This window comes from Lepidochelys olivacea (assembly GCF_965140295.1).
Source record: "Lepidochelys olivacea isolate rLepOli2 genome assembly, chromosome: 12".
NCBI lineage: Eukaryota > Metazoa > Chordata > Testudines > Cheloniidae > Lepidochelys > Lepidochelys olivacea.
The window spans coordinates 18,272,958-18,298,663 of record NC_140422.1 but is presented as its reverse complement, the minus strand read 5'-3'; the positions used below and the strand labels follow the sequence as shown (position 1 = coordinate 18,298,663).

At 41.3% G+C, this 25,706-nt stretch overlaps 2 protein-coding genes across 5 annotated transcripts in view; one reads left to right on the top strand and one right to left on the bottom strand.

The window, feature by feature from the left end:
- The window catches only part of ITFG1 (integrin alpha FG-GAP repeat containing 1), a gene marked incomplete at its 5' end in the record, with an annotated part of 215,601 nt that extends 197,571 nt beyond the window's left edge, over positions 1–18,030 (bottom strand). The window contains 5 exons of the mRNA XM_084644488.1: positions 4,056–4,130; positions 5,602–5,659; positions 8,612–8,754; positions 9,785–9,854; positions 17,604–18,030. Of these exons, the coding sequence (XP_084500614.1) occupies positions 4,056–4,130; positions 5,602–5,659; positions 8,612–8,754; positions 9,785–9,854; positions 17,604–18,030 (773 nt within the window). The remainder of the gene's footprint in view (positions 1–4,055; positions 4,131–5,601; positions 5,660–8,611; positions 8,755–9,784; positions 9,855–17,603) is intronic.
- Positions 17,950–25,706, top strand: part of PHKB (phosphorylase kinase regulatory subunit beta) — a 209,590-nt gene continuing 201,833 nt past the window's right edge. For 2 of the 4 annotated variants that reach the window (XM_084644481.1, XM_084644483.1), the window contains exons 1-2: positions 17,950–18,085; positions 20,770–20,882. In XM_084644481.1, the coding sequence (XP_084500607.1) occupies positions 20,828–20,882 (55 nt within the window). In that variant the 5' untranslated portion in view covers positions 17,950–18,085; positions 20,770–20,827. The remainder of the gene's footprint in view (positions 18,086–20,769; positions 20,883–25,706) is intronic. The other 2 variants (XM_084644484.1, XM_084644482.1) reach the window with 1 other exon arrangement.

Genomic DNA, 25,706 nt, shown 5'->3' with positions numbered 1-25,706 from the left:
CAACGTGTTAAATTTTTCATTTTACTGAGTTACACCCAAACTAAATAAACTTTATACATAATCATGCAATATCAATTGCACAGTCAGGTAAATTCTCTTTAGAAAATTAAAACTTTAAATTAAATTGTTGGGTACAAACTAAATATTTCATATTTAAATGTACTAGAATGTTTATATAAATTACTTTAGCTGGTCAGGTCAATTCCACAGTTTTAAACACGTGGGACTGTTTTGTTACTGTAGTATTCTCTGTAAATTAAGAAAGTCCACAAAACTTCAAAAGAAAAGAAAAAAAGAATATATACAATGGGTTGGGTATTTTTCCCATGTACCAGGCTGCTAGCAATTCACATAGAAAGCTTCATGTGCTGAGCTCAAAAGAGTTCACAAAGAAAACCATGATGGACTAAGGTCCACAGAAGAAAAGCAGCATATATATAACCCTCTCCTGAGGAAATCCTGAGCCCCCCACAACAGTGGGCTGTCTCTGCTGCTTTTCTGCTGCACAACTTTTGATACTCCCCCACCTTCTGCAGAGCTCAGGAATCCTACAGAAGAGAAGTAGAAGTGAGAACCAGAGCTAATTTGGGTTATCCAGGAACTCTGGATGTTAAGAGTTTTGCAAGTTACAAGGAGCAGTATGGACCACGCAAAAAGAACATTAGCTTAGATCGCCAACCAGTCAAAGTACTGAAGCATGAAACTTTTATGTGCATAAAACTTTGATGAGCTCAACTCATTGAAGTTAAGTGTAGGACCGGCTAGAGAATTTTAATGCACTTATCGTTAATTATTTTTAAATTTGTGAAGTTCATTACCCAAAAGTTGTTGGTTTTATACCTTGTTGCAAGTTATAAACTAAGTAATTATGGATTTTAAAAACTGAAAGTAAGTACAAAATGAATCTGATCTGAGTATGAATGATGTGCAAAACGAATCTGATGTAAATATGAAACAAGTTACATTACTCAAGCCTTCTCTGTGCTGCATCTCTCCCGAGTACCTCTCCAGTCACAACCGAAAGTCACATTGTTCAGCCAACTCTAACCCCTCCTTTCGTTAACTTCTCTCTTTCTGCTTCCAATTCAAAAACTTTGCCCTACCTTCTAAGCTCTATATAATTTTGCCTCTACCTACATCTTTGATCATCTCCAAGTTTTCCTGGTCATGACCTACAAGCAGCTGCTTTTTAACTTCACAGTTCCTTCACGTTCACCTCCAATAATCACCTTGGTCCCCATGCATGCTGTCCCCTAACCTCAGAATAAATTCCCTGATCACATAGGCCATGTAGCTTCTCTTTCCTCCTTCAATTCTCTCCTTAAAATCCAGTTCTGCTATCTTCCCAATTTGTACCATACTCTTGTAAAAGGCAAAAGTGTAAATTCTGAGTTTGGGCCTAGTTGCCTATTATAGAGATCCCTATTCTATACAGACTTCAGACTTTCTGTCTTCAATGAAGTTCCTCTATCTAGAAACCAGAATACTTTCCACATATAATTTCATAAAGAACATGAAGTGTAGGCTCTATATACCCTGCTTAACAGTTGTTCATGGAAGGATTATGCTAGTAACCCAGAATGACTCGAATTTATGTCCCAGGTAAGTCCCAGTCATAGTAGGTATTACTAGCTGAAGTGATCCTTTTCTTCGCCAGGTAGGATTCATAAACTAGCACTTTGGAAGGGTGAACGGTCTTTGAGCTGCTCCTCCAACTTGTTAAGCTGCAGAACCAGGACCATGTTTAAAGTAACTGAGAGCATACTGTGTCAAACAGGTTTTTGATCTAAATTCCCAAAGAAAAAGAAAAAACAGTTCTTTACTATTAGTTTTCTTAGCTAACCTCTCATTCTCATTTTCCCTATAGGCATTTTATTTTTTTAAACCTTCTCTACTATCTGATGGGGATGCATGTGCTTTTATCCTGCTTTTGCTATATTAGCCATGTCTACAACATCTTCTAATCACCAAGAAAGTCCTTTGCTCAGGGTATAACCAGAAATCCCAGATAAAGTTTAAATTTTTATTCCAGTATTCACTAGCAAGTCTTATACTGAAACCAGCTTTTTGTTGAAGAGATTCATATTCTGTTCCACTGTTCTTGAAATTCTAACCACCAGACACCCAACTATAAGTTTGCAGTTAGAGAAATACAGAAAAGGACTTTTATTTTCTCATTGCTGCTCTAATCCTGAGGAAAAATGCATCTCTCTTCCTTGATAGATCTCTGCTCTTTTAGGATAGGTCTGCATTTGAAACTTGGGGTTTTTAATCTGAATTCCCAAAGAAAAATAATGCAGTTCTTTACTATTGGTTTTCTTGAAGTATTTGGGGTGTGATTCCCAGGTTGAGACATACTTGCAATAGCTCTTATAGAACTAGCACACTAAATATAGAGTGTAGCCAGGGTAACATGGAGAAGGGGAGAAGAGACTAGTCACCCCAAATACTTACCATTCAAGACCCTAGACATATACCCTCTTACACATAATAGTTTCTCCATGCAGACATATTTGACTTGGTGAACATTAGATACTATAATGATAGGTGCTATAGAAAACCCTAAAAAAAAATATAAAAGGTTAAAGAACAGTCTTGGGGTAATTAAGTCAAGTGGTCTTCCCTGCAAATATATAAGATTAGGAAAAGGAAGATATAAACCATAACTGAATAAATATGGAACAGTTAACTTAATTCTGATGCATACATTCTCCCAACATCACCACACCCACATAACAGTATTTAAAAAGGAGTCAGATAAAGCTTTTAAAACAAAACAAAACCCCCACAAATTTGGAAGTAAATGTTCTCTTGTAAATTGCCTCTTGCTTAAATACAGCTATTTCAAAAGCTAAAATTCAACAAGGTATTACTGCACGGGAATTAGTACTGGATATTTAAAAGCAATTAAAATTAAATAAAAAATGGAAAAAACTTAATATTTTCATATTGTGCATTTGATCTCTTTGCTGTAGTGTAGGCGGAAGGTGCAGAGAGCCCCAGCCTATTCTTATACAGGAGACTACTCCCACAAGGAACCAACAAGTAAGTGGAAGGGAGGAAAAGAAAACAAGACAATTATAGACTTAGTCCAACAGTAATTGGTGTAAACAAAAACCCCAACAGCATTCACTCAGTTAAAATTTGTTCCAAAGGCTTTAGGCAACACAATATCAGGAACTAATTTCATCTTTAGGCAATATTTTACTATTAATCCCTGAACCAGCCAAGTGTACCTCTGTGTATGTCAAAACTATACATACTTTATGCCTCAATCTGAGCACATGAAAAATATTGCACACATTTTTCATGTCTGTTCCCTAATCACTAATGAACAGCACACTGGTATCTTCCGACATACTTTTGCATTTACATGAATGGAATCTTGGAGTGTATTAGGCCAAATATAAGTTATAGACTTCAGTGTGTACACAGATGACAGGTTTTTGTTACATATTTGCACAGCACCAATCAAAAAGACTCTGGCATCTATGTTCTACCATAATAAAAATAAATGAAATTGAATTCATTACCACTGTACACCATAATACACCTCTACCCCGATACAATGTGACCAATAGAACACAAATTTGGATATAATGTGGTAAAGCAGCACTCCGGGGGGGAGGGGCTGCACGCTCCAGTGGATCAAAGCAAGTTCGATATAACTTGGTTTCACCTATAACGCAGTAAGATTTTTTGGCTCCGGAGGATAGCATTATATCGGGGTAGAGGTGTAGTTGCAAGAAACCACCATGTACTTTCTCATACCAGCCACCGTTACTCAAGTTTTAGGTTCTTGAAACCGCCACAGAATTTCTAGTTTATTACACAGAAGTGCACAGAAATTAGATCCTGTGTGCCACAGAGTACACAGAACATTGCTCCTTAAGATATCAAGAGGAAGAGGGCCAACACAAGAGCTCCATGTCTATACACCACCCGCTCAACATGGAAATTTCATGCACTTACACTTACAGTAGAATTGGGTGTGCCAACAACTGATATAAACATTCATGTTACATGCTAATAAATAAGTAAACATTTTAGCTTACCTGCCTATCAGTATCTGAGGCCTATCTGACTCGTTTGTGACACCAAAGACATCAGGAATTAAATCACCATTGAAGCTGAAAATGTGAAAAACAAGCTGTGTCATCTTATCCTTTATTAAAAATGTTCAGTCTGACTATTCTAAATCATCCCTTTGTATTTGGGACTCTAAGAATTGAAAAACTTGATTCTGTGCATTCTTCTCTGAAGATTCAGTTCTAGTCTGCACTACAGTAGAACATCAGAGTTATGAACAGAGTTACAGACTGACTGGTCAGCCACACACCTCAGTTAGAACCAGAACTATGCAATCAGGAAGCAACGGGGGAAGAGGTGGGGGGGGGGGGGTTGGAGAGAAGCAAATACAGTGCAGTACTGTGTTAAGCGTAAACTACTAAAATGTAAAGGGAAAGTTTAAATCAACATGCCCACAATCCCTACCCTAACCAGACCTATTAGAATGATTACCTACCAGCCACCATCCTTTTAGCAGATCTCTGCGCCTGTCTTCTCCACTGTCCTACCTTAATCTCCCCACAGTCCTTATCAGTTGTGGTAGCCTCCCTGCTTCTCCTAGGTCAATGAGGACTTTTAACCTTTCCTACAACATACTCTGAAGTAAACAGCCTCAGCAAACATGAAATTTGAGTTCACCAATCACTGTGACTGTGCAGAAGGGCTGTTTATTTGAGGTTGCAAAGATGACATAAGTAGTATGACAGATGCATGGAATATCCAAAGACTATAGTATCTACTTTATACATGTAATATGTATCTGTTTGGTCTAGGGATTATATTCTAGCTCCACTGGGGGAGGTACAGGAGTTTCCTGCAGGAACTAAGATCACTTGGCAGGGACAGGGATAATTAATGCGAATCAGTAGGCCTGTAACAAGTCTAGAGAAACCTCCACCCTGGGGAAAACTGCATGAACTGATCTGATTGATGTCACCTGGGCAAACAAACAGTATAAAGTGACTATCTGGCTACATGGAGAGATTACTCTCACTGCATCCAAGCACTGACATGAGACTGTGACAAGAGATACAGACCTCATGAGAGGACCTGGAGTACTACGAAACCTACCACGGTCCTATGTAGCGGCCAAGTATTATCTGGTAAGCATGCATGTAAGCTGTTTATTGTTTTCTCTGTAATGCTTTTGTTCTGAATAAATACTTGGTTTTATGAACACTGGCCAGTCATTTTGTTAACCCTGTCACTGTCCCTGAGAGACGAGGACTGCAGATGTAGAATTAAAGACCAATCTATTGAGGTGATCACAGTAAATTGAAGCCTAAATGCCTGGTCTAGAGGCAGCAAGTCATGAGACTTCACCTCGAGGAAATGCGACAACCTACAGCCTGGATGATTTCATGTTGTGTTTTTAATATCGGGCACATTTCAGACTTAAGATATTAGGTGTTTTAATTTGACATTGTTAAATAAACTAAACACTTAAATGTTAAATATTTTTTAATATTTAACATTTATGTTCTAATTTATTTCTGCAAGTTTTGTTCAAGGTAAGATGCCACACATACTTACTCCATAATTAGAGGCTCATCATGAAAAGTTTTATTTAACACAGTCTTACGATTATAATCTGAAAACAGAGAAAGCATTCACTTGATTAAATTGCACACATTTTATGACATTAAGACACCCAGCCCTCATTATACTATATTCTTTATTAACTTTAGGTCTTCCAAAGCTATTTAGTGATTTTGTTTGTTGGGCTAGTGTACAGATCATCAAAAGCGCAGCCAGCCTTCAGCACAAACAATATAACTGACAGCTTTGAACTCCATGTAAATTTTAATTGCCAGCACAAAGAAGAAAGGCAATTCAGAGACCCAACTCTGGAACTTACCATCTATAGCAATGTGGGGGCTCAACAAAATTACAAAAATAACCCTTACTACAAAAGTCCATTTCTACCTAGGTTAGTAATCTTATAAAATAATACTAAAACGTAGATTGAAGCATATGAAAATATGGTTAATAAGGATAATCTGAACCCGTTGGGACAAAAACTTGTCCAGATATAACATATGCACAAAATGTACCTGAAAAGTATTCTTTATTCAGTGTTTCAGAGTAGCAGCCGTGTTAGTCTGTATTCGCAAAAAGAAAAGGAGTACTTGTGGCACCTCAGAGACTAACAAATTTATTTGAGCATAAGCTTTCGTGAGCTACAGCTTACTTCATCGGATGCATTCAGTGGAAAATACAGTGGGGAGACATATACACAGAGAACATGAAACAATGGGTGTGATCATACACACTGTAAGGAGAGTGATTACTTAAGATGAGCTAATACCAGCGGGGGGGTTGGGGGGAGAGAAAACCTTTTGTAGTGATTATCAAGGTGGGCCATTTCCAGCAGTTGACAAGAACGTCTGAGGAACACGGGGGGGGGGGGGGGGGGAAGGGGAATAAACATGGAGAAATAGTTTTACTTTGTGTAATGACCCATCCACTCCCAGTCTCTATTCAAGCCTAAGTTAATTGTATCCAGTTTGCAAATTAATTCCAATTCGGCAGTCTCTCCTTGGAGTCTGTTTTTGAAGTCCTTTTGTTGTAATATTGCGACTTTTAGGTCTGTAATCGAGTAACCAGAGAGATTGAAGTGTTCTCCGACTGGTTTATGAATGTTATAATTCTTGATGTCTGATTTGTGTCCATTTATTCTTTTACGTAGAGACTGTCCAGTTTGCCCAATGTACATGGCAGAGGGGCATTGCTGGCACATGATGGCATATATCACATTGGTAGATGTGCACGTGAACGAGCCTCTGATAGTGTGGCTGATGTGATTAGGCCCTATGATGGTGTCCCCTGAATAGATATGTGGACACAGTTGGCAACGGGCTTTGTTGCAAGGATAGGTTCCTGGATTAGTGGTTCTATTCTGTGGTTGCTGGTGAGTATTTGCTTCAGGTTGTGGGGGCTGTCTGTAAGCAAGGACTGGCCTGTCTTCCAAGATCTGTGAGAGTGATGGGTCGTCCTTCAGGATAGGTTGTAGATCCTAGATGATGCGTTTGAGAGGTTTTAGTTGAGGGCTGAAGGTGATGGCTAGTGGCATTCTGTTATTTTCTTTGTTGGGCCTGTCCTGTAGTAGGTGACTTCAAAAGGTTTTCTTCCTCCCCCGCCCCGCTCTCCTGCTTGTATTAGCTCATCTTAAGTGATCACTCTCCTTACAGTGTGTATGATAACACCCATTGTTTCATGTTCTCTGTGTATATAAATCTCCCCACTGTATTTTCCACTGAACGCATCCGATGAAGTGAGCTGTAGCTCACGAAAGCTTATGCTCAAATAAATTTGTTAGTCTCTAAGGTGCCACAAGTACTTCTTTTCTTTATTCAGTGTGTTGTTTAAGACTGTAGCACAATGTAAATTGGAAGGAGTAATTATTAACGAGGAGACTATGTGGAAGTGTAAACTGGCTGGGTGTCCAGCACTGCTCCCCCCACAGACCTCTCAAACGCTACATCCAGCTGTCCCTGGCATATCTCTGTCCATCCCTGCTCAAAGCAGTCAGTTATATTGTTTCCTTTCACCCTGCACTTTCATTTGGACCCATCTTCTGTCCCCCACTTCCTGGGCGTGCACTAGTACCCTGCCCTTCCATCTTCTACACCTTCTATCTCCTGTAGGTATATAACCTCTCCATTAACACCATTCTATGCCTCTCATTCTCCAAGCTTTCAAGGTCCCCTAAATCCCCTCTCAGCCAACTGGCAAGGAGGCCTGCATCTTCCTGTTTGTACCTCACTCCATGTCAACCCTTCATATTCCTCCCAAATCCTCTGGTCATCTCATGTCCTTTCCTGGACATGCTCCAACCCATTTCCACAGTCTGCTACTTCACAATCCATTACCCGCACTTGTAACTCAGCCCGGCAGCAACACTACTTGAAGTCAGTAGTAGCTCGATTTATACTTCACAAATATTTTAATATTGATTGTTTAAATATTGCTTTTAAGGCACTTAAAGACTCTTTAGCCTTCCCATCCCTCCCCAAACCTTCCCCGTAAAAGCTGCTTCTCAGCAAGGTCAACAAAAATTGAACAACTTGGAATTTCTAAACCAAACCATTTTATTAAATGTCATGAGCCCAAAAATGTTAGCATAATGTTGACAAATGAAGGAGAGATAAATTTTCATAACACTGTATCCTATTTCTTACGCATCTTCCCGAGATAAACTTTAGCCTAGGATAAAAATAATTATTCTTGTCGATGCGGGGGAGTTGGGAGGAGGTAGAGGCAGCAAGAAGGGATGGGGGGGGGTAGAGAAAATAAGGTTTATATTAAGAAAATAGCTCCAACTTGAACTGTGAGTTGGCTATTGCTACTCCACAATAAAGAGACTGATTTTTTTACCCTCCTACCCACTGTAGTTCTACTACAAAATTTTATGCAGATGTGAAACTGCAGATCTGCTATAGATGTTTAATCAGTATTTCTGTTATAAACAAATAATGGTTATGTTGTCTAGTAAGTTATAAATAATAAAAAAATAATTAAGTTAACAATAGCACCAACTTACCTAATGTTTGATTGCGTCCCCAGAAAATAATAACTGATAGTTCATCGGTGACATGATTTTGTGGTTGTGTTGTCAGGAGGACATCCATTTGTGAATCACCATCATAATCTCCAGGAACCACACTGGTTATGACATCCTGATTTCTACAATTATAAAATTAAACATTTAAATGTGCAAATGGATGTGAGATTAAAATCTGTTGTCCCCTAAAATATTGAACATCCATAGACTAATAATTTCTTTTCTTTTTGCAATGGGTATATTACATGAAATTTTGTAGAATGAAAGTTTTAGCCCTAAGTCTTGGCAGACACTCTTCCCACACTCCCCAGTACTTGCAAAACTTTACTAGTCCCACAGTATAGCAACTTATCACTGCGGGCCCCTAAAAGCTCTAGTATAGACACAAGGAAACCTTCTAGTTTGATCCCAGTAGCTAGATCATAAAACATGATGTCTAAGCAGTTGGGACCGAAGCTGTAGATTGGGGCTTCAGAAAGCCCCATCTTTTCTCCTTTGTTGTGTCTTATTCCTTCTCACATACTATCTTTTGTTTTCTGCTGTCGTTCTTTTGGTCCACACACACATTGTTCCTTGAGTATCTGGGCTTTGTTTCTAAATGAGAAGCTTGAATGTCAGTGCACCCGTACTCATGTGTTGGCATGTGCAAATGTGTGCCTATTCTGTGCATGAGTACTCAGTTTGTTCAAACTCATATACAGTTATGCACATACATGCACATATGAAAGATGTAAATAAGGATATTCAGTTTTCTGTGCACACAGTAGATGGGCATTTGCATAGGAACTGGAAATAAGGCCCATATTCTCTATTAAATAAGTGAAGCTGAGAGGGGAATGTATCTAACTAAACATAAACCCTATAGATTACGAAGTTCTTATTTCCCCAACTTCTCTCAGAGGATGCATAAAATTTAGGCAAGTACAGAAAATACCAAATGGCCTTTCCTGACATCATTAAGCAAACTCATCTTTCAAGTTTAAGCTTGAATTCTAGCAAACAAACTGAATCATACACTTAAACAGACAAAAAAACAACGCAGAAAGAATCTTAATCATGCTCCCACCGAATCTTGCTTCCAATTCAGTCAGTCTTAACCAAAATGAATGCTTCCATCACATCATCATCAAGATATTATGTATCAATACTTACATTGACAACTTGACTTTGGGTTTAAAATAGGGCTCCTTTTGGTCTGCCAGAAAGATAAGTAATTCATTACCTAAAAAGGAAGCAAATATATAGCATTAAATGAACGAATAAACCCTATTAGATACTGGTTTTATGAGAATGAACACAATATTTAACAAGGTATGGTTGAGATGGTTTGCACTCCAAATATAATTGCTCCTCCCAGCTAATGAAGAAAAAATATTCAAAGGTGACCAAGTCTCATTTCTTCAGGGCCGGCCCACAACATTTTGGCACCTGAGGAGGGGAGCTGAAATGATGCCCCCATGCCTCCTCGCTTGGGCCAAAACTTTGAAAGGTCTCAATTCTTCTTCCTGTTCTACAACTCTCATGGTACTGCTCTGCTACCTACCCAATAAAGGAGAACAACTTAAAATACCCTGTTCAAAAATTGTAAGTAACACTTAACTTTCAAATGCCTGAACAGCAAACATAACTTTTCTTGTCTGCATGGTAAACACTGGCATTTTTATCTGTTTGAATAATCAAAGTGGTGCTTTCCGTGCCTTCTTGGTTGCAAAGATTTGAACTGCTTCCTAAAGGTCCACAGTCTGGATCAGCTCGTGCTCTACTGAGATGGTTGCAAGGCCGACCAGCCTCTCCTGCGTCATTGTAGAGCGTAGATGTGTTTTTATTAATTTCAGCTTGGAGAAGCTGCGTTCTCCACTGGCAACTGTTACAGAAAGTGTTAGAAGTATGCACAGAGCAACAAAAGCATTTGGAAAGAGGGTGGTCATCTTATTTGTGCACATATATTCCAGAACAGCCTTTGGAGTTGATCCTGCTGAAATGTATCTTGAAAGGGCTTTCAGTTCATCACCTAAATCACTCGCATCAATATTGTGCATGTCATCATGTGTCAACACTGTCTCTAGTGCCCTGCACTGCATTCTTCAGGAATAGTGAGGAGTTTTGGAATATCATACACCATCCCAAATATACTGCTGTGTTTCCTGAGCTGCATGAAACACTTCAACTGACTCTATTGCACAATCTAGCACTCGGTTAAAGAATTCAACTTTGAATTGTTGTTTGGGGTCTCTTATAGGATTATCCCGTGCCTCGTAATCAAAATGTCTTCTTCTTCGGTGACTCTTGTATTCTTGAATGGGTGGGAAGATAGCTTCAGTATAAAGTTCCTCTGCCAGCTTCTGTGCATTCTTAAGAATGTTTTGAAATCCCTCATCTTGCTTTGTCCAGTTGTTCCATTGCTCCAGATATATCAAGGTCAACAGCTAGAATCATAGGATATCAGGGTTAGAAGGGACCTCAGGAAGTCATCTAGTCCAACCCCCTGCTCAAAGCAGGACCAATCCCTTGGAGTCTCTTGCTTACAACATTTATTTCAAACAGTATTTCATGCCACAACACTGAGCCATGTGGAAATTTGAAGTTATGTATGTTTCTGGTGATTCCATTTCCCTCTGCCACTGTTCTCCCACAAACAGTTCCTGTCATAGCATTATCCTCCATAATGGCAATTATGGCATTATCTATCTTCCCAATTTGGCGTTTGATAGGGTTTATCACCTCCACTCGACTTTCCCATCACGTGGCACTCAGTGATTTCAGTGTCAGAGAGGATGTTCCCAGATGCTGCTTCAAAATTTTCCATCGATGAATTGATGCAGAGAAAAATACACAGATGCTTTGAATCACATTAACAAATTCAGAAGCCTCACTAGAAACTTATGCTGCATCACTGACCACCAAGTTCAATGAATGAGAACTGCATGGGACAAAAAAAGCTCGAGGGTATCACTCTTGGACCTGTGTTTGCACTCCTCTCTTCTTTCCTCTCATGTTGGTACTATTAGCGTAGCCCTGACCTCTCATGTCAGCTATCACAATTCCTGTATCTTCCAGCTTTCTAAGAAGCACATTTGCCACACTAGCTCCTGTAGTATCATCAATGTCAATAAATTCTAGAAAATGCTCTCTGACAGTCACCGTTGCAGGGACATTTTCACTGGGTTCTGTTGTTGTTACAAAACGCACCATTAAAGTAATTTGTTCCGTATGGCTGATGTCAGGTGTGCAGTCCAGAACAACAGACTAATATCTTGCTGACTTCAGATCTGCCACAATCTTCTGTTTGACTTTTGTTGCCAGTAACTGTGTGATCTCATTTTGAATTTTTTTTTCCACGGTAGTGCTGAGTGTACATTTCTTGGGTGGTGACTCTCCTCAGATGCTCCTGGAGTACAGCATCAAACTCAGCCATCAGCTCCACAATTTTAAGGAAGTTTCCATTGTTTGGCACATACAGCTGATCTAAAGTGCCACGCAGTGCTAAGTTTTACTCTCAGAATGGCAACGAGCCTTTTCAGAACATTTTGCCAGTAAAGAGACTCTGATGCAATCTTTTCTTGATGCTGGTCATCTACGGTGGCCTTTAACCTTAGTCTCATCTCAAGCTCTTTCCACCTATGGAATGCTCTCTGGTGATTTGCTGCCTTCTCATGGCATGCCAGATTTCTAGCCAGTTTCTTCCAGTCCTTTTTTCCTGTAGAACCCAATGTGGCTGGAACAATAGACTGGAAGAGTTTGCAACAAAAACAGTATGAGGCATTCTGGGTTTTTGCACACATAAGCCATGGCCTCTCCACTTTGTCACCATTGGGGATTTCACACCAGTAATGTGTTGGATAGAAACTTCTATTTTCGTCGTCTTTGGGGAACATGAAGTTTTTCACTTGCTGTGGCCCATGCAGTACAGGGAAGTCCCTCAGGCTACTGCTCAAGAGTGTCCACAGTCCTGGATCATCTAGACTTAAGGAACTAAACTCAGCAGAAGTTGTTTCTTGCGCCTCCACCACACTCTTCTCTGATCTACACTTTTCTTCAGGAATGTGCATGGTTACATCCATTTGAGATGGAGATATGGATGCGGCAGTAGCTGCCATTCACCTGCACTCTGACTAACTGGAAGATCAGGCATCTCCTCACCACTCACACCCTCACTGAGGCCGGAAGGCTCACCGTGAACATTTGTATATGTATCTCAGGAGAGCTCCTTCCTCCTTAGATAGAAAAGCTTCCTTTGCTTTCTTTTTTTCTCCTGAATGCTGCCCCAGAGGGGCGTTTTCTTCTTTCAGTCATGACTGCTGTTCTGTGCCAGCTATAGTGGCTCTCAACAGTCAATTGAAGGGGACAAATAAGCAGGTTGGTAGCAGGGCCTGAGTGAGGGAAGATATCAGCGTCTTAAGACCTAACTGGCTCCTACTACTTCAGTTGACTGCCTGTTCCCCTCAAAGTGGGTTCAGGAAAGCAGCAGGAAACAGGAAGCTCCCTGAGAAGCTGGTGTTAATCAGTCCAGGCTCCTCGGGGTGCTAGAGAGGTACATAAGAGGTTCTCTGCCTGCAGCTCCTTCTGCTTTCTGTTATTCTCTCTCTCCTTTTCTCCTGCCTGCCTGTTACGTCTCTTGGGCCCTCCTTCCTCCAGCACAGCACTCGACCATCTCTGTGCATCTAGACCAGAGAGAATACATATGCACCACCAGCAGACACAATTTTCTACACTGAATCCTAGTAGTGCCCCCCCCCCCAGTCTGGTACCTGAGGCGGCTGCCTCAGTTCTCCTCAAAGTAAGGCCAGCCCTGCATTTCCTTTTGCTTCAAAAGAGGTAGAAGGGGAATATTTTTTCACCAGGGCACTATGAGCTGCATTTCAAATGGAAGTGAACTTAACTCAAAAAAACCGCACATTCTTGCTTCAGTCACATCCAGATGCTTGATCCAAGTTTTTGCAGCAGAATCAGAGCAGCTATCCTGGGTTTTCTATTTAGTCAGTGAAACTACAGGGACAAAAATTGCCTAGATTCAGAAGGATCCAGGTGCCTGTTCTGGGTTTTTGTGGTACTGCTGCACCAAGGTCTGGATTTATTTGACATACTGGAAGCAGCTAGATTTCTTCTCTATTTCTGCAGTAGAATTAGAGATGTTGGGTCTGAAAATTGGCTAGATACAAGTGCCAAATTTGGGTTTTTGCAGTGCTGTTGCACCCGCATACTTTGGGATCTAAATATTCTTGATGCAATAGGAGCAGCTAGACTTATTCTCTATTCTGATGATATAACTTGAAGGCTGGAGTTGAAAAAACCAAACCAAAACAGTAGGCTACAGGTATCGCCAGCTTTTATGTTTAGCTCTGGTGTAAGAGAAATTTCTTTCTCCTTTCATATATCTAGGGGAGCGGGAATCAAGGTATCATGCAGTCACTCTAGTTTGAAACTAGTCTAGAAAATGGACCCTCAATTAGCGTCCAAAGACAGCATTCTAGAAGCAACACTTGGCCGCTGAAAGTACCCTGAGAATGATTAGAGCTGGCACGGCTCCTGGAGCTCTAATGTTACAGTACTTCCAATGCATAGCAGCCAGACCACCAACCCCCTCTTTGTACTGGTCTTCAGGTAACTATTAGTGAAAAAAGCTGTGTTATTTTAGTATTTTGCAAACCTTGTGTCAATGAAATTTTAAGTTCAGAGAATTCAAATAATCCAATTGGAAATAGCAATATTTACTTATTTTAGATGGACTTTTTCAGATAATGCCTAACCAGAAAAGAGGAACATGTATATGCAATTCTGCTGTGCAGAAGCAACCATAAGTTAGTCATCTTATGCAAAACCTTAATGTTTACATACATATATCTGAAAAATAATGAGCCAAACATCAAATATCTTCTAATATAATCACACAATTATCAGTATTCCTTTTAACTCTAAAATAAAATTTGTTCACTGCATAGTCCAGCTGAGTACTTCCATACAGCCATGTTTAGGACTGCTAGTATTTAAACAATCCAACTAAACTTTGAAATTAATTCACACCTTTGCTGCTGCCATTGTACATTTGGGAACAATTTTCTGAAAAGTTGAATGAGCAGAACATGACTCAAGTCATTTGCAGTGTAAATATCTTATAGCTGTGAAGGACAAAAGCTTCCATTTTTAACATGGCAGTTGGCATCTGCAAAAGACACTGAAATTTGATTAGAAAACTATGTATTTTGCCATTTGTATGTATCCATGATTTCCAAATGTCCTTTTTTAGCATGAAAACAAGTCTTTCATCTCAACATCAGTAGTTTGATTCTGATCTAAATATGCAGTAGTGATTGGACACTGTTACAATTTGGCAGCTGTTGTGTGGCCTAAATGAAATTTAACCCCAGCAGGTGGACTTTCCCATCATAACTTATTATACAATTTGACACCAAGAGTTTGTTTAGACTAGAATCCCAAGGCAACCTCAAAAGGCCAAAGCTGAATGAAAAGTGATTTACTCTATGAGCCTCAGAGATGCTTCTTCCCACAATAGGGTAATATATTAGCAAGACCAATAAGTAAGCTTGCCTTGCCACAACCCATGTTGTATATTTTCTGTCTTCACAGTTAGATATTTAGTTCATTTCAAAATCACTAAGTTTATTTAAAAATAAATTTAAATGATCTTACAGTATTTAATAAGATTTTAAAATTCTTAAGCATGTGTGTTTAAAGAGTTCTTTCAAAAAAGGTGCTGTAAATGGTTTCAAGCCTCAGAGGAGCAAGACAAAAATGATCACCGCTTGAGATTTCTCCTACGCCTTAGGAAAGTCACAGAATAGTAGAACTGGAAGAGACCTTGAGAGGTCATCTAGTCCAGCCCCCTGATATAGACCATCCCTGACAGGTGCTTGTCTAACCTGCTCTTAAAAATCTCCAATGATGAAGATTCCACAACCTCCCTAGGCAATTTATTCCAGTGCTTAATCTCCCTGACAGTTAGGAAGTTTTTCCTGCTGTCCAACCTAAACAGCCTTTGCTGCAATTTAAGCCTATTGCTTCTTGTCCTATCCTTAGAGGTTAAAGAGAACAATTTTTCTCCCTACTCCTTGTAACAACCTTTTATGTACTTGAAAACTGATATGTCCCCCCTCAGCCTTCTCTTCTCCAGACTAAACAAACATTTTTTTTTTCAATCTTCCCTCACAGGTCATGTTTTCTAGACCTCTCATCATTTTCGCTGCTCTTCTCTGGACCTTCTCCAATTTCTCGATCTCTTTCCCAAAATGTGGCACCCAGAACTGGACACCATACTCCAGCTGAGGCCTAATCAGCATGGAGTAGAATGGAAGAATTACTTCTCGTGTCTTGCTTACAGCACTCCTGCTAATACATACCAAAATGATATTTGCTTTTTTTGCAACAGTGTTACACTGTTGACTCATATTTAGCTTGTGATACACTATAACCCCCCAGATCCCTTTCCGCAGTACTTCCTTCTAGGTAGTCATTTTCCATTTTATATGTGTGCAACTGATTGTTCCATCCTAAGTGGAGAACTTTGCATTTGTCCTGATTGAATTTCATCCTCGTTACTTCAGACCATCTCTCCAGTTTGGCCAGATCATTTTGAATTTTAATCCTATCCTCCAAAGCACTTGCAACTCCTCTCATCTTGGTAGCATCCGCAAACTTTGTAAGTATGCTCTCTAAGTCATTATCTAAATCACTGATGAAGATATTAAACAGAACCGGACCCAGAACTCATCCCTGCAGGACCCCCACTCAATATGCCCTTCCAGCTTGATTGTGAACTACTGATAACTACTCTCTGTGAACGGTCTTCCAATCAATTATGCACCCACTGTAGCTCTATCTTGACCGTATTACCCTAATTTGTTTCTGATAAGGTCATGTGATCAGAAACAATATCAAAAGCCTTACTAAAGTCAAGATATACCATATCTACAGCTTCCCCCCACCCATTAGGCTTGTTACCCTGTCAAAGAAAGCTATTAGATTCGCTTGACTTGATTTGTTTTTAACAAATGCATACTGACAGTTACTTATCACCTTTTTATCTTCTAGGTGTTGGCCAACTGATTGCTTAAATATTTGCTCCACTATCTTTTTGGGTACTGAAGTTAAATTGACTGGTCTGTAATTCCCCATTTTGTCCTTATTTCCCTTTTTATAGATGGGCACTCTATTTGCCCACAGAACATGGGCATCAATCCTGCTGCCTGTTGCATGCTAAGCAAACATTCTACCACTTGAACAAATTCCCCTTGACGACATAACATTACTTTAATTTTTGTTACATGCACCTTCAGTATAATGCTGATTGTAGGATAAGACTACAACTATTAAATGACATGCCTTAGAACAGAAACCACTGATAATACAATATTGTCCAAAAGTCTCCCTCTGACCAGACTGACAAAAATGTCAATATTGTTTCACAAAAAGAAAAGGAGTACTTGTGACACCTTAGAGACTAACCAATTTATTAGTCTCTAAGATGCCACAAGTACTCCTTTTCTTTTTGCAAATACAGACTAACACAGCTGTTACTCTGAATATTGTTTCACAGAGATGAGAAGCCCTTGGCCAAAGGACTTGTTAACACTCACACCCTGTTTTATGATCGCAGATAAAATTAGGAATTAACTTGGGTTAGAATCAAGACCATTAATATTTAAGAGTTACACCCAGTACTTACCCCCTTATTACGTTATATAAGCATTATTGATGGGCCTGCCCATGAGGGGTGCACCATTCCCCAGCCGAGGGGCTCAGAGACCACAGAGAGAGGTGCGGTATGAAAAGAGAAGAGACGATCCATGACATTCACGCCGTTTCAGTAACCAGTGGACTAGCCCCATCTCTGCTGCTAAGGGGGCAGCCTCACCTCACCCCACCCCACCCCACCCCACTGCTCCTAGCGGTCGGGGCGCCCACCTCCCCCCACCCACTCTCCAGTCCCCCGGGGCCCAGCCCCACCAGCACTCACCGCCCCTCAGCACGAACAGGTCCGTCTGCTTATCCGAGTTAAAGTCCCCGAAGGCCACCAGGGTCCCGAAGGCCTCGGCCCCGAAGAGCTGGGCGGTGACGTTCTGCAGCCCCCGGCCAGCCCTCAGCAGCCCCAGGAGCAAGGACAGACCAAACAGGTAGCAGCGCCCCATCCTCCAGCACCTCCAACCCACTCGCAGGCCTCCGCCAACATCACTTACGGCAACGGGGGAGGGGCCGTCACAATCCCCTCTTCGCTTCCGGGACTGACTAGACGCCGCATTTGCGACAGTGTCGTGGGCGTGTTTACGGCCGGCCAGGGTAACAACGGCGGCCAGAGCCGTGCTGTCGCCTCGGTCTGTTCCGGTGGAAAAGGCGCGCGGGGAGGGGAGTAGTAGTGGTGGGGCGTCCGCGCGATGGCGTTGCATCTGGCAGACGTGAGCTGGAGGATGTTGGAGCTGCGAGCCCGGTCCAAGCGCTCAGGTCTGACCCCTTCTCCTGGACAGGGAGGGGGCTGCGGGGGTCTGTTTGCTTGTGCCCGCGCTGAGAGAACGGCGCTCGCCTTGTTCCCTGTTCCTCTAACCCCTCTCAGGCGAGCCCAGCTCTCGTCCCCCCGCCTCAGCTGCGGCTGTCACTATTCTGGCTTGCTTGGCCCTGCGGCAGCTTCGCAGCTCACTCAAAGGGCAGCTGCCGCGGCGGAGCTGAAGACACAAGTGCTGCTACTGCTGCTGCTGCACGGTTTTCTCCTCACCTTCTTACCTAACGCTGACCAAGTCTGAGCGAAAATCTGAGGCTTGTTCAGGGCTATGGTAACTCGCATTCTCCAGCCCTGTGGTGCACTTCCCCATTAAGCTGGATGTGTCCTTGCTATCGCAATAACTGACAGAGATGTAGCTCAAATTTAGATTCCTTTCTAGAGCCAAAGTCTTAACCCTTTTGTTTGCTTTTTCATCCTCACACTTTGTAAAAACAAAAAACGCAACCGATCCAATTAGTTTGGAAATAAAATCTTTTGGATTAATCTGAAGGTCATTTAAAAAATCTGCTACTCTGCTGATGCATAACTTTGCTGAGACATTTTAAATTCATGAGTTTAATGGGACATTTAAATTTCAGTAAAGTTCAGCTTAGCACATGTTGTAAGCAAAACTGGTTTGCTTCACACATCATTGTGTTTGACAAGCTGTTGAACAGTAATGTATTCTGAAACCACTAATATATTCTTACATCAAAATCATGAGCTTTGTCTAATTTTGCTGAGAACCACAGATTAGACTTGCATTCCACTCCCCTGAGATAGGTAAGCCAAGGATTTTTCAACAATTTATTGCCATAAACCAGTAGTTCTCAACCTGTGGCCCATGGGCCACTTGCGTCCCAGTCAGCACAGAGCTGCTGCCCATGTGACATCCTCAGGGTCATACAGGTGGTATTGGATGCAGCCCACGATGGTACAATAACCAGTGCCATAAAAACAAAATAGTTTGTAGTGACTTGTTACACTCTAAAAATTGCTTTCCTTAAAGGGAAGTTATCACCGCAAGGTGACCCACAAAGTTAGGTTTTGTCAAAGCTTGTTTGTAGCTCTGTATTTGTAGAATCATTCAGATAGTTATTAGAATAATTCAACTTTTAATGCTGACCACACAGTACTACTTAATTAAACTTACAAAACATGCAAGACCATTTTTAATCGAGCATAATTTTACAGTCAATGTTCCTATCTAAAAGGAAAATGCATATTTAACTATATACTTGACTGAAATAAATGTAACCACTTTTGCTTATTTAAAAGGAAATTACAAATAGTTTACACAAAGTATGTATTTAAATGGAATGTTCAGTGCAAAATTTAGTAAGTGTGACTCAAGTTTAGAGTCGAAGGGTGAGACTCACATTTTACAGTATCTTCTAGAAAACGAAATATCATTTAGGCCCCAGTCTTGCAGACACCTGTACATACTCCAGTTACACTTTAAAAGTATGAAAGTGAATTTTTGCTAGGAAAAACTTATAAGTACCAATGAATTAAATAACTGATTGATTACAGTTGTATTAGTAGGAATGTACTGCAGATAATACAGTAGTAGGCCAGTCCTGCAATCTGACTGGTACATAGCCTCACTGACCGTAGCAGGATTCCACACATGTGTAAGAGGGTTGCCTGCACAGCTTCGTCTGCAGGATCAGGGCCTAGTTTTCAACATCAGTTATGAAAACTACAGCTTGTTTTTTGTGTGTTTACCCACCAAAACAGAAGAGACACCAATTCAAATAATTACTATTCTCAGCATTGTAATCATGGTATAGTACTGCAGAAGGAAACCAACCTGTAGATTATTTGTAGCCTAAAAATTACTGGGTTGCAATAGCTGTTTAAATGTGTATCACTTGCTTTGTTTTAGTACAAAATATTGCATCTTTACTATTAATGGAAGAAGAAATGCTTTTCTTTTGGATCAAGGCGTGGGTGGCGGGTATCAAGCAAGGGGAGGCTGAGCCTCCCCAAACAGCCCTGTGTTGCGCTGCCCATGCTCTGCCCCCAGACCCTCTCCTGCTTCCTACTGGTGTTCTGTGACTTTTCCCCTGGGGCTGGGTGGCAGCCCAGGGCTCCAGACAGCTGGAGCCAGTGCTTGCACTGCCCAGCACTGAGCAGGAGTTGTGGGGCTGGTGGCCATGAGGGGGCTCAGGCAGGGGAGTGGGGTGGGGCGGGGACTAGCCTCCCCAAGCTTTAATTCAGTGCTGCCTATGGATCAAGGATTTATTTAATCTTGGAGTAGAATATGTATGGGCTTTATTCTGCACATATTGATATCAGTGGCAAAACTATTGACTTCAGCGGTGCAAGATCAGGTCATAGAAAGGGTAAATATTCAAAGCATTGTTATAAATTAACCAGGAATTTTACTTCAAAATAAAGTAATATTATTTTTATATAATATTCAGTATGGGAAGATTATGCATATCTGGGTCCTGTTACTTGGTTAGATGTTGTTTATTAAAACTAAGGCACAAGAAAACCAAGTTTTAGGGTATAAGAGGGAAAACATAAATAATAATAATTAACCTTAATTATCCCCTTGATTGTCCAGTGCATCATGTTAATAACTCTGCTAACACTGCTTTCACTAATTTAATGCTGATTGCTTCTAACCCTCACTGGACAGTTTTGAAAATTGCTGTAGTTTAGCCTGAGACGTTTGTGATTAGCTGCATCAGTTTGAAATGGCCAATTCGGACGATGACAAAGCGAGCTCTGCACATACTTTCTCAAGGTTTGGTAAGTGTGTGGTCTTTCCTTTTTTATGTTTTTGTGTCTTCCACTTTGAAAAGTGTGATTGCTTGTTGCTGCTTTCTTGCAATGTTAACATAAAAATGCCATATGTATTTTGTATTTAATTTGTACTGGCAGTTCTTTTATTTATAATTTTTTAAGAAAAATTTATGTCCAAGGATTGAGCTTCTTGTGGGGAAAGCCTTCCAAATTTCAAATCTCTTATTTTCAGAAGGAAAAAAAAATCCTTAATTATGTTGGGTTTTTTGTGTGTATTTTTGTTGTGTATTATTTATCAGTTCTTTTACGGTGACAGTCTTGGTTATGAACTTTCCTTTGTAATGACAGTTAAGTTAAAGGTGCTGTTAGAGCATTGTTTAGCTTCTTTTTTTTTTTAGTGTTAAACCACAAATAGCTTCTTTTTTTAAGCATGTCTCATGTAGCTGGCTACAGTCTTAAGGCTTGTCTACGCTTGAAAATAAATTTGGATTAAGATACAGTGTTGAATGTAAAGCACAGTATCCGTTCATATACCACTCCACATGAGTATATAAGAGTGCCTTTTTCCAGTTTAGCTTAATCTACTAGATATTGTACTAGTAGCACAAATTTTCAGTGGTGACTCTCAGTCGGATTGCATCTGAAAGGCTTTCAGCTGTCCACTGCAAGGATCTCAACAGAAGAGCCCCGTAAGCTTCTGTTGTACTTTTCTTTCTCCATCCCTTCTGTGTTAAAGGAGCTACTTGGGTTCTTGCCTCTACTGATAATCTGGGTTTGTCTTCACTACCAGGGAGATCGATGCAGATGTCGATTTAGCGGGTCTAATGAAGACCCGCTGAATCGACAGCAGAGTGCTCTCAGGTCGACTCAGGTACTCCAGCTCCCTGAGAAGAGTAAGGCAAGTCAAATGGAGAGCATCTCCCTTTGACACAGCGCAGTGAAGACACCACGGTAAATCAACCTTAGCTATGTCAACTCCAGCTATGTTATTCACTGTATAGCTGAAGTAGTGTAACTTAGGTCGACTTACTCCGGTAGCGAAGACAAGCCCAGAGTTTTTCTACTTTCTTAATTTGTGTAACTACTCAACATTTCCTACTGGTAACTAAACAGATTTGTACCAGTTAAAAGCTGATGTTGTCCTGAAGTCTCAGGTTGAGCAATGGCAGCAAAAAATACTGACATTTGAGTATCCAAAGATAGTTTCCTGTTTGGTTTGTAGCAATTTCAAGACTTGTTTGGCAAATGCCTATGTTTATGTTAATGGGTTTTGAGAATAAACTCCTGAGTTTATTGTTTCGAGCGTCTACTGTGTTACGTATCGTTAGTTACAGCAAGTTCTGAAATCCAGTGGTAAAGTCCAAGTACAGTGAATTACATAAACTGTTTCTTTTATTTCAGAAGATGAAGAGACTTAATAAGATGTATCAGAAGAAATATGTTTGGAGTTGGTTTCTCTGTCTTGTAAAGGAGAGTAATAGAGGTTTTAAAAGGGTTTTACACCAATGAAACAAGGGGTCATTGGCAGAAGTTAGCTTAATTTCTGGAAATAGTACAATTTGAACACATTGTATATTGTAAGCCTTGCAAACTCCAAAAACCTTAATCGCTTCCAAGGACAATTTTGTTTCTCTTATTTTAACTTAGATGATGCTTAGTTTTAAATGGCATGCTTTAAGGAATAGACTGGTAAAATACATTGCATGTTTTCCTCCTTACCATGGAATTACAAAGACATTATATGCATATGCACATACAAAATTCTTTATCACAAAAGGCTATTTAAAAGTTTGGTCCCTTTAAAAAAAATTAGTAGTTTTTTTTTTTTAATTGGTTCCTCTAACTAAACTGTGAAAAGAATTTAAATAACTCAGTTTTTTTTCCTGGTAAAAGATAATTATGAGTTCTCCTAAGTTAGTAATTGCAGTTTATGTTCTCCCAGGTTAGTAGTTGAAGTTTGTTTGTTTGCAGTTTTGCATGGTAATTTACTGCTTCTCATTACTGAAATATTTATTTTGGGAATGGTGAAAAGCTAACACAAATAGCTTTACAGACAAGAATTCTTTGTAGTACTGTCCCAGTATTACCTTTATAGATGAAACATGTATTTAAAATTACTGCTAAAAGTGGGCTGCTTCTCCTAAAACTTTGCTCTCAAGCTTCAGCTATCAGGACAAGTAAAGCATTCTAAGACGTTATATCTATATATTTTAGGGCTTTATGTTGCCTCCCGTCATTGTAGTATCCGAGTGCCTTCCACCTAAAGTCAGTAGCAGTCCTGAAGTTTGTAGCAGACTCCATTGGGTCCCTGGCATTTCTGCGTTTTTGGGGACAAAACTCTGCTTATGGTCAGCTTTTGATTTTTTGGGAGGAGGGACCTGATTGGGCTTTAGAAATAGAAGAGGGTATTTGTATCATGTCACTTAAGGTGGAAAGGTGTCACTTGACTGGGATGTCAGTGGTCGTGCCTCATGGTTGAAGGTGGAGTCAGGCAGCCAAGAATTGGAGCTGCTGGTCATAAGTGGTACTCCTGGGGGAATTCTGTGCCACTGCGTATACAGAATTCATGTCCGTTGCAGATTTATTTGCTTCCCTGTGGAAAAATGACTTTCTGACGAGGAAGCAAAGAGAAGCCACGAGAGGTCACATGTCCCTCCCTAGCACCGCAGGCGCTTTGTTTTGAGCGCCTGGAACAGCTGGCGGAGAAGCAAATGACTGTGGGGCTGGGGATGCCCTGGCCAGGTCAGATCGTACCGGACTCCCCCATACCCATATCCTACCACCAAGCCTCAACCGCGCGCACCCAAACTCCCACTCCACTGAGCCTCACCCCCTGCATCCGGAGCAACCCTGCACCCAGACCTCCCCCACCCAGACCCTCCCCTGCATTCAGACTGCCCCCACCAATCTCCCCCCAACCCTCCCCACTGAGCCCCTCTCCCTTCCCTCCTGCATCTGGACCTCCCCTGAGCTCCTTCACCCAGACCAACCCCCTCTGAGCCCTGCACCTGGACCTCCTCTGCCTAGCTCCATCCCCCTGCACCCAGACCACCCCCTGCCAAGCGACACACCCCTGCATCTGGATCCCCACACTTGCACCTAGGCCCCACCAACTGAGCCCCCTGCACTTGAATCCCCACCCGAACAAGCCCCACTCCTATACACCTGGACCACCCTGATGAGCCCCACCCCTGGACCCTCTCTCTACTGAGCCCCAACTAGCTGCACCCAGACTCCCACCCCACCAAGCCCCACTCCTCCAGCACCCAGATTTCTCTGATGAGTCCCACACACACAAACTCCCCCTCCTGAGTCCCATCCCCCATGTACCCAATCTCCTCTCACTGAGCCCTAACCACATTCATCCGGACCCACCTGCAGAGTCCCATTGCCCTTGGATCCCACCCCCCCAACAATCCCCTGTGCATCCAAATCCGTCCCACTGAGCCATCCACACCCAGATTGCCCTCTCACTCCACATCTGGATCCTCCCACACTAAACCCCTCCACATTTGGATCCTGCTGGGCTGAGCCTGCCTGCCCACACCTGGTGCACCTGATGCAGAGAGGCAGGGTACTGGGGTGTTTCCTGAGCGTGCTCAGCCCTTGCACTGTGTCAGGATTGGGTGCAGCTTCACCGCCGAGTCCGTACCTTGGGGGCTGCAGGGTGCACGTTGATCTCCCACCTCCATGCAGTCAGTGGTCTGTGCTCCTCACTGTTATGCTGGAGCCTCCACATTTATTTATTGACACACATTTTCAGAATTTTAAAATATTGTGTGCAGAATTTTTAATTTTTTGGTGCAGAATTCTCTCGGGAGTAAACTGGAGTCAGAAGCCAGATGCCAGAGCCAAGGGTCAGAGCCAAAGTCAAGTCAGGAACTGGAGCTGTGGGTCAGAGTTGCATGACCTGGGCTGAGGAAAGGCTGCGAAAAAACCTGGCACGGGAGTTATTGCAGGCATGGGCAAATGCTTTGAGCAGCCAGCTCCCAATTGCTAGTCATAAGGGTCTGCTGATCCCCTCAGTCATTTGGACAATTTGGCGTCTCAGTTGGGCCCAGCCGCACTCCTTAGACTGCCTGGGTTTTAGGTTAGCAGGTAAGCAGGCTAGCTGCAGGTCCTTACTCCTGACAAAAGTCTGTCTTGAAGAGGAAGATTTTCAGCAGAGTAACTTTGGAAGAGTTGCCGGATTGTTGGAAGCATTCTTGATGTACACTAACGCAGGAGCCAAGGTTATTGTTAAAAGCAATAATCCATCTAACCTTAAAGTGGAAAGAAAAGCTGATAGTGATATGACTGATTCCAACTGAACTAGTTTGGTCCCTGTATTAGATAATAGATGTAGTGGAAACCACAAGGACAAGATTTAAAAGACCTGTCAAAATGTCTTGCCTTACGCCTTCTGTAAGAGGATATGGTGAACAAGATAGCTGTTATCTTTTACAGGGTACAATGCTGGTCAACCATGACTATTTTAGATTATTTGAAAGTGCATCTGGATCTTACCAGCAAAACATGTCAAGGAGCTGCCAGTGCCACTGCTATTCAAAGAATATGAATAATTGCCATGTTTGTAGTTCAGTAAAGTTCACAGCATTTAGCCAGTAACCTAAATCCAGAGTGATGATCTTTGATCAGTTGGTGATTCAGACTAAAACAGAGGGTGCTTAAATTAGTAAACCCCTCATGTACTTTCATATAAAATGTTTCATTTGAATGATTGGTTCGAATTATATTTCTGAGTTGAAAGGGTTATAATTTTTATCTTTCCCAGTCCTAATTATTGCAATATGCTTTTGTTCTTTTAATTTATTAATAATACCTATATAG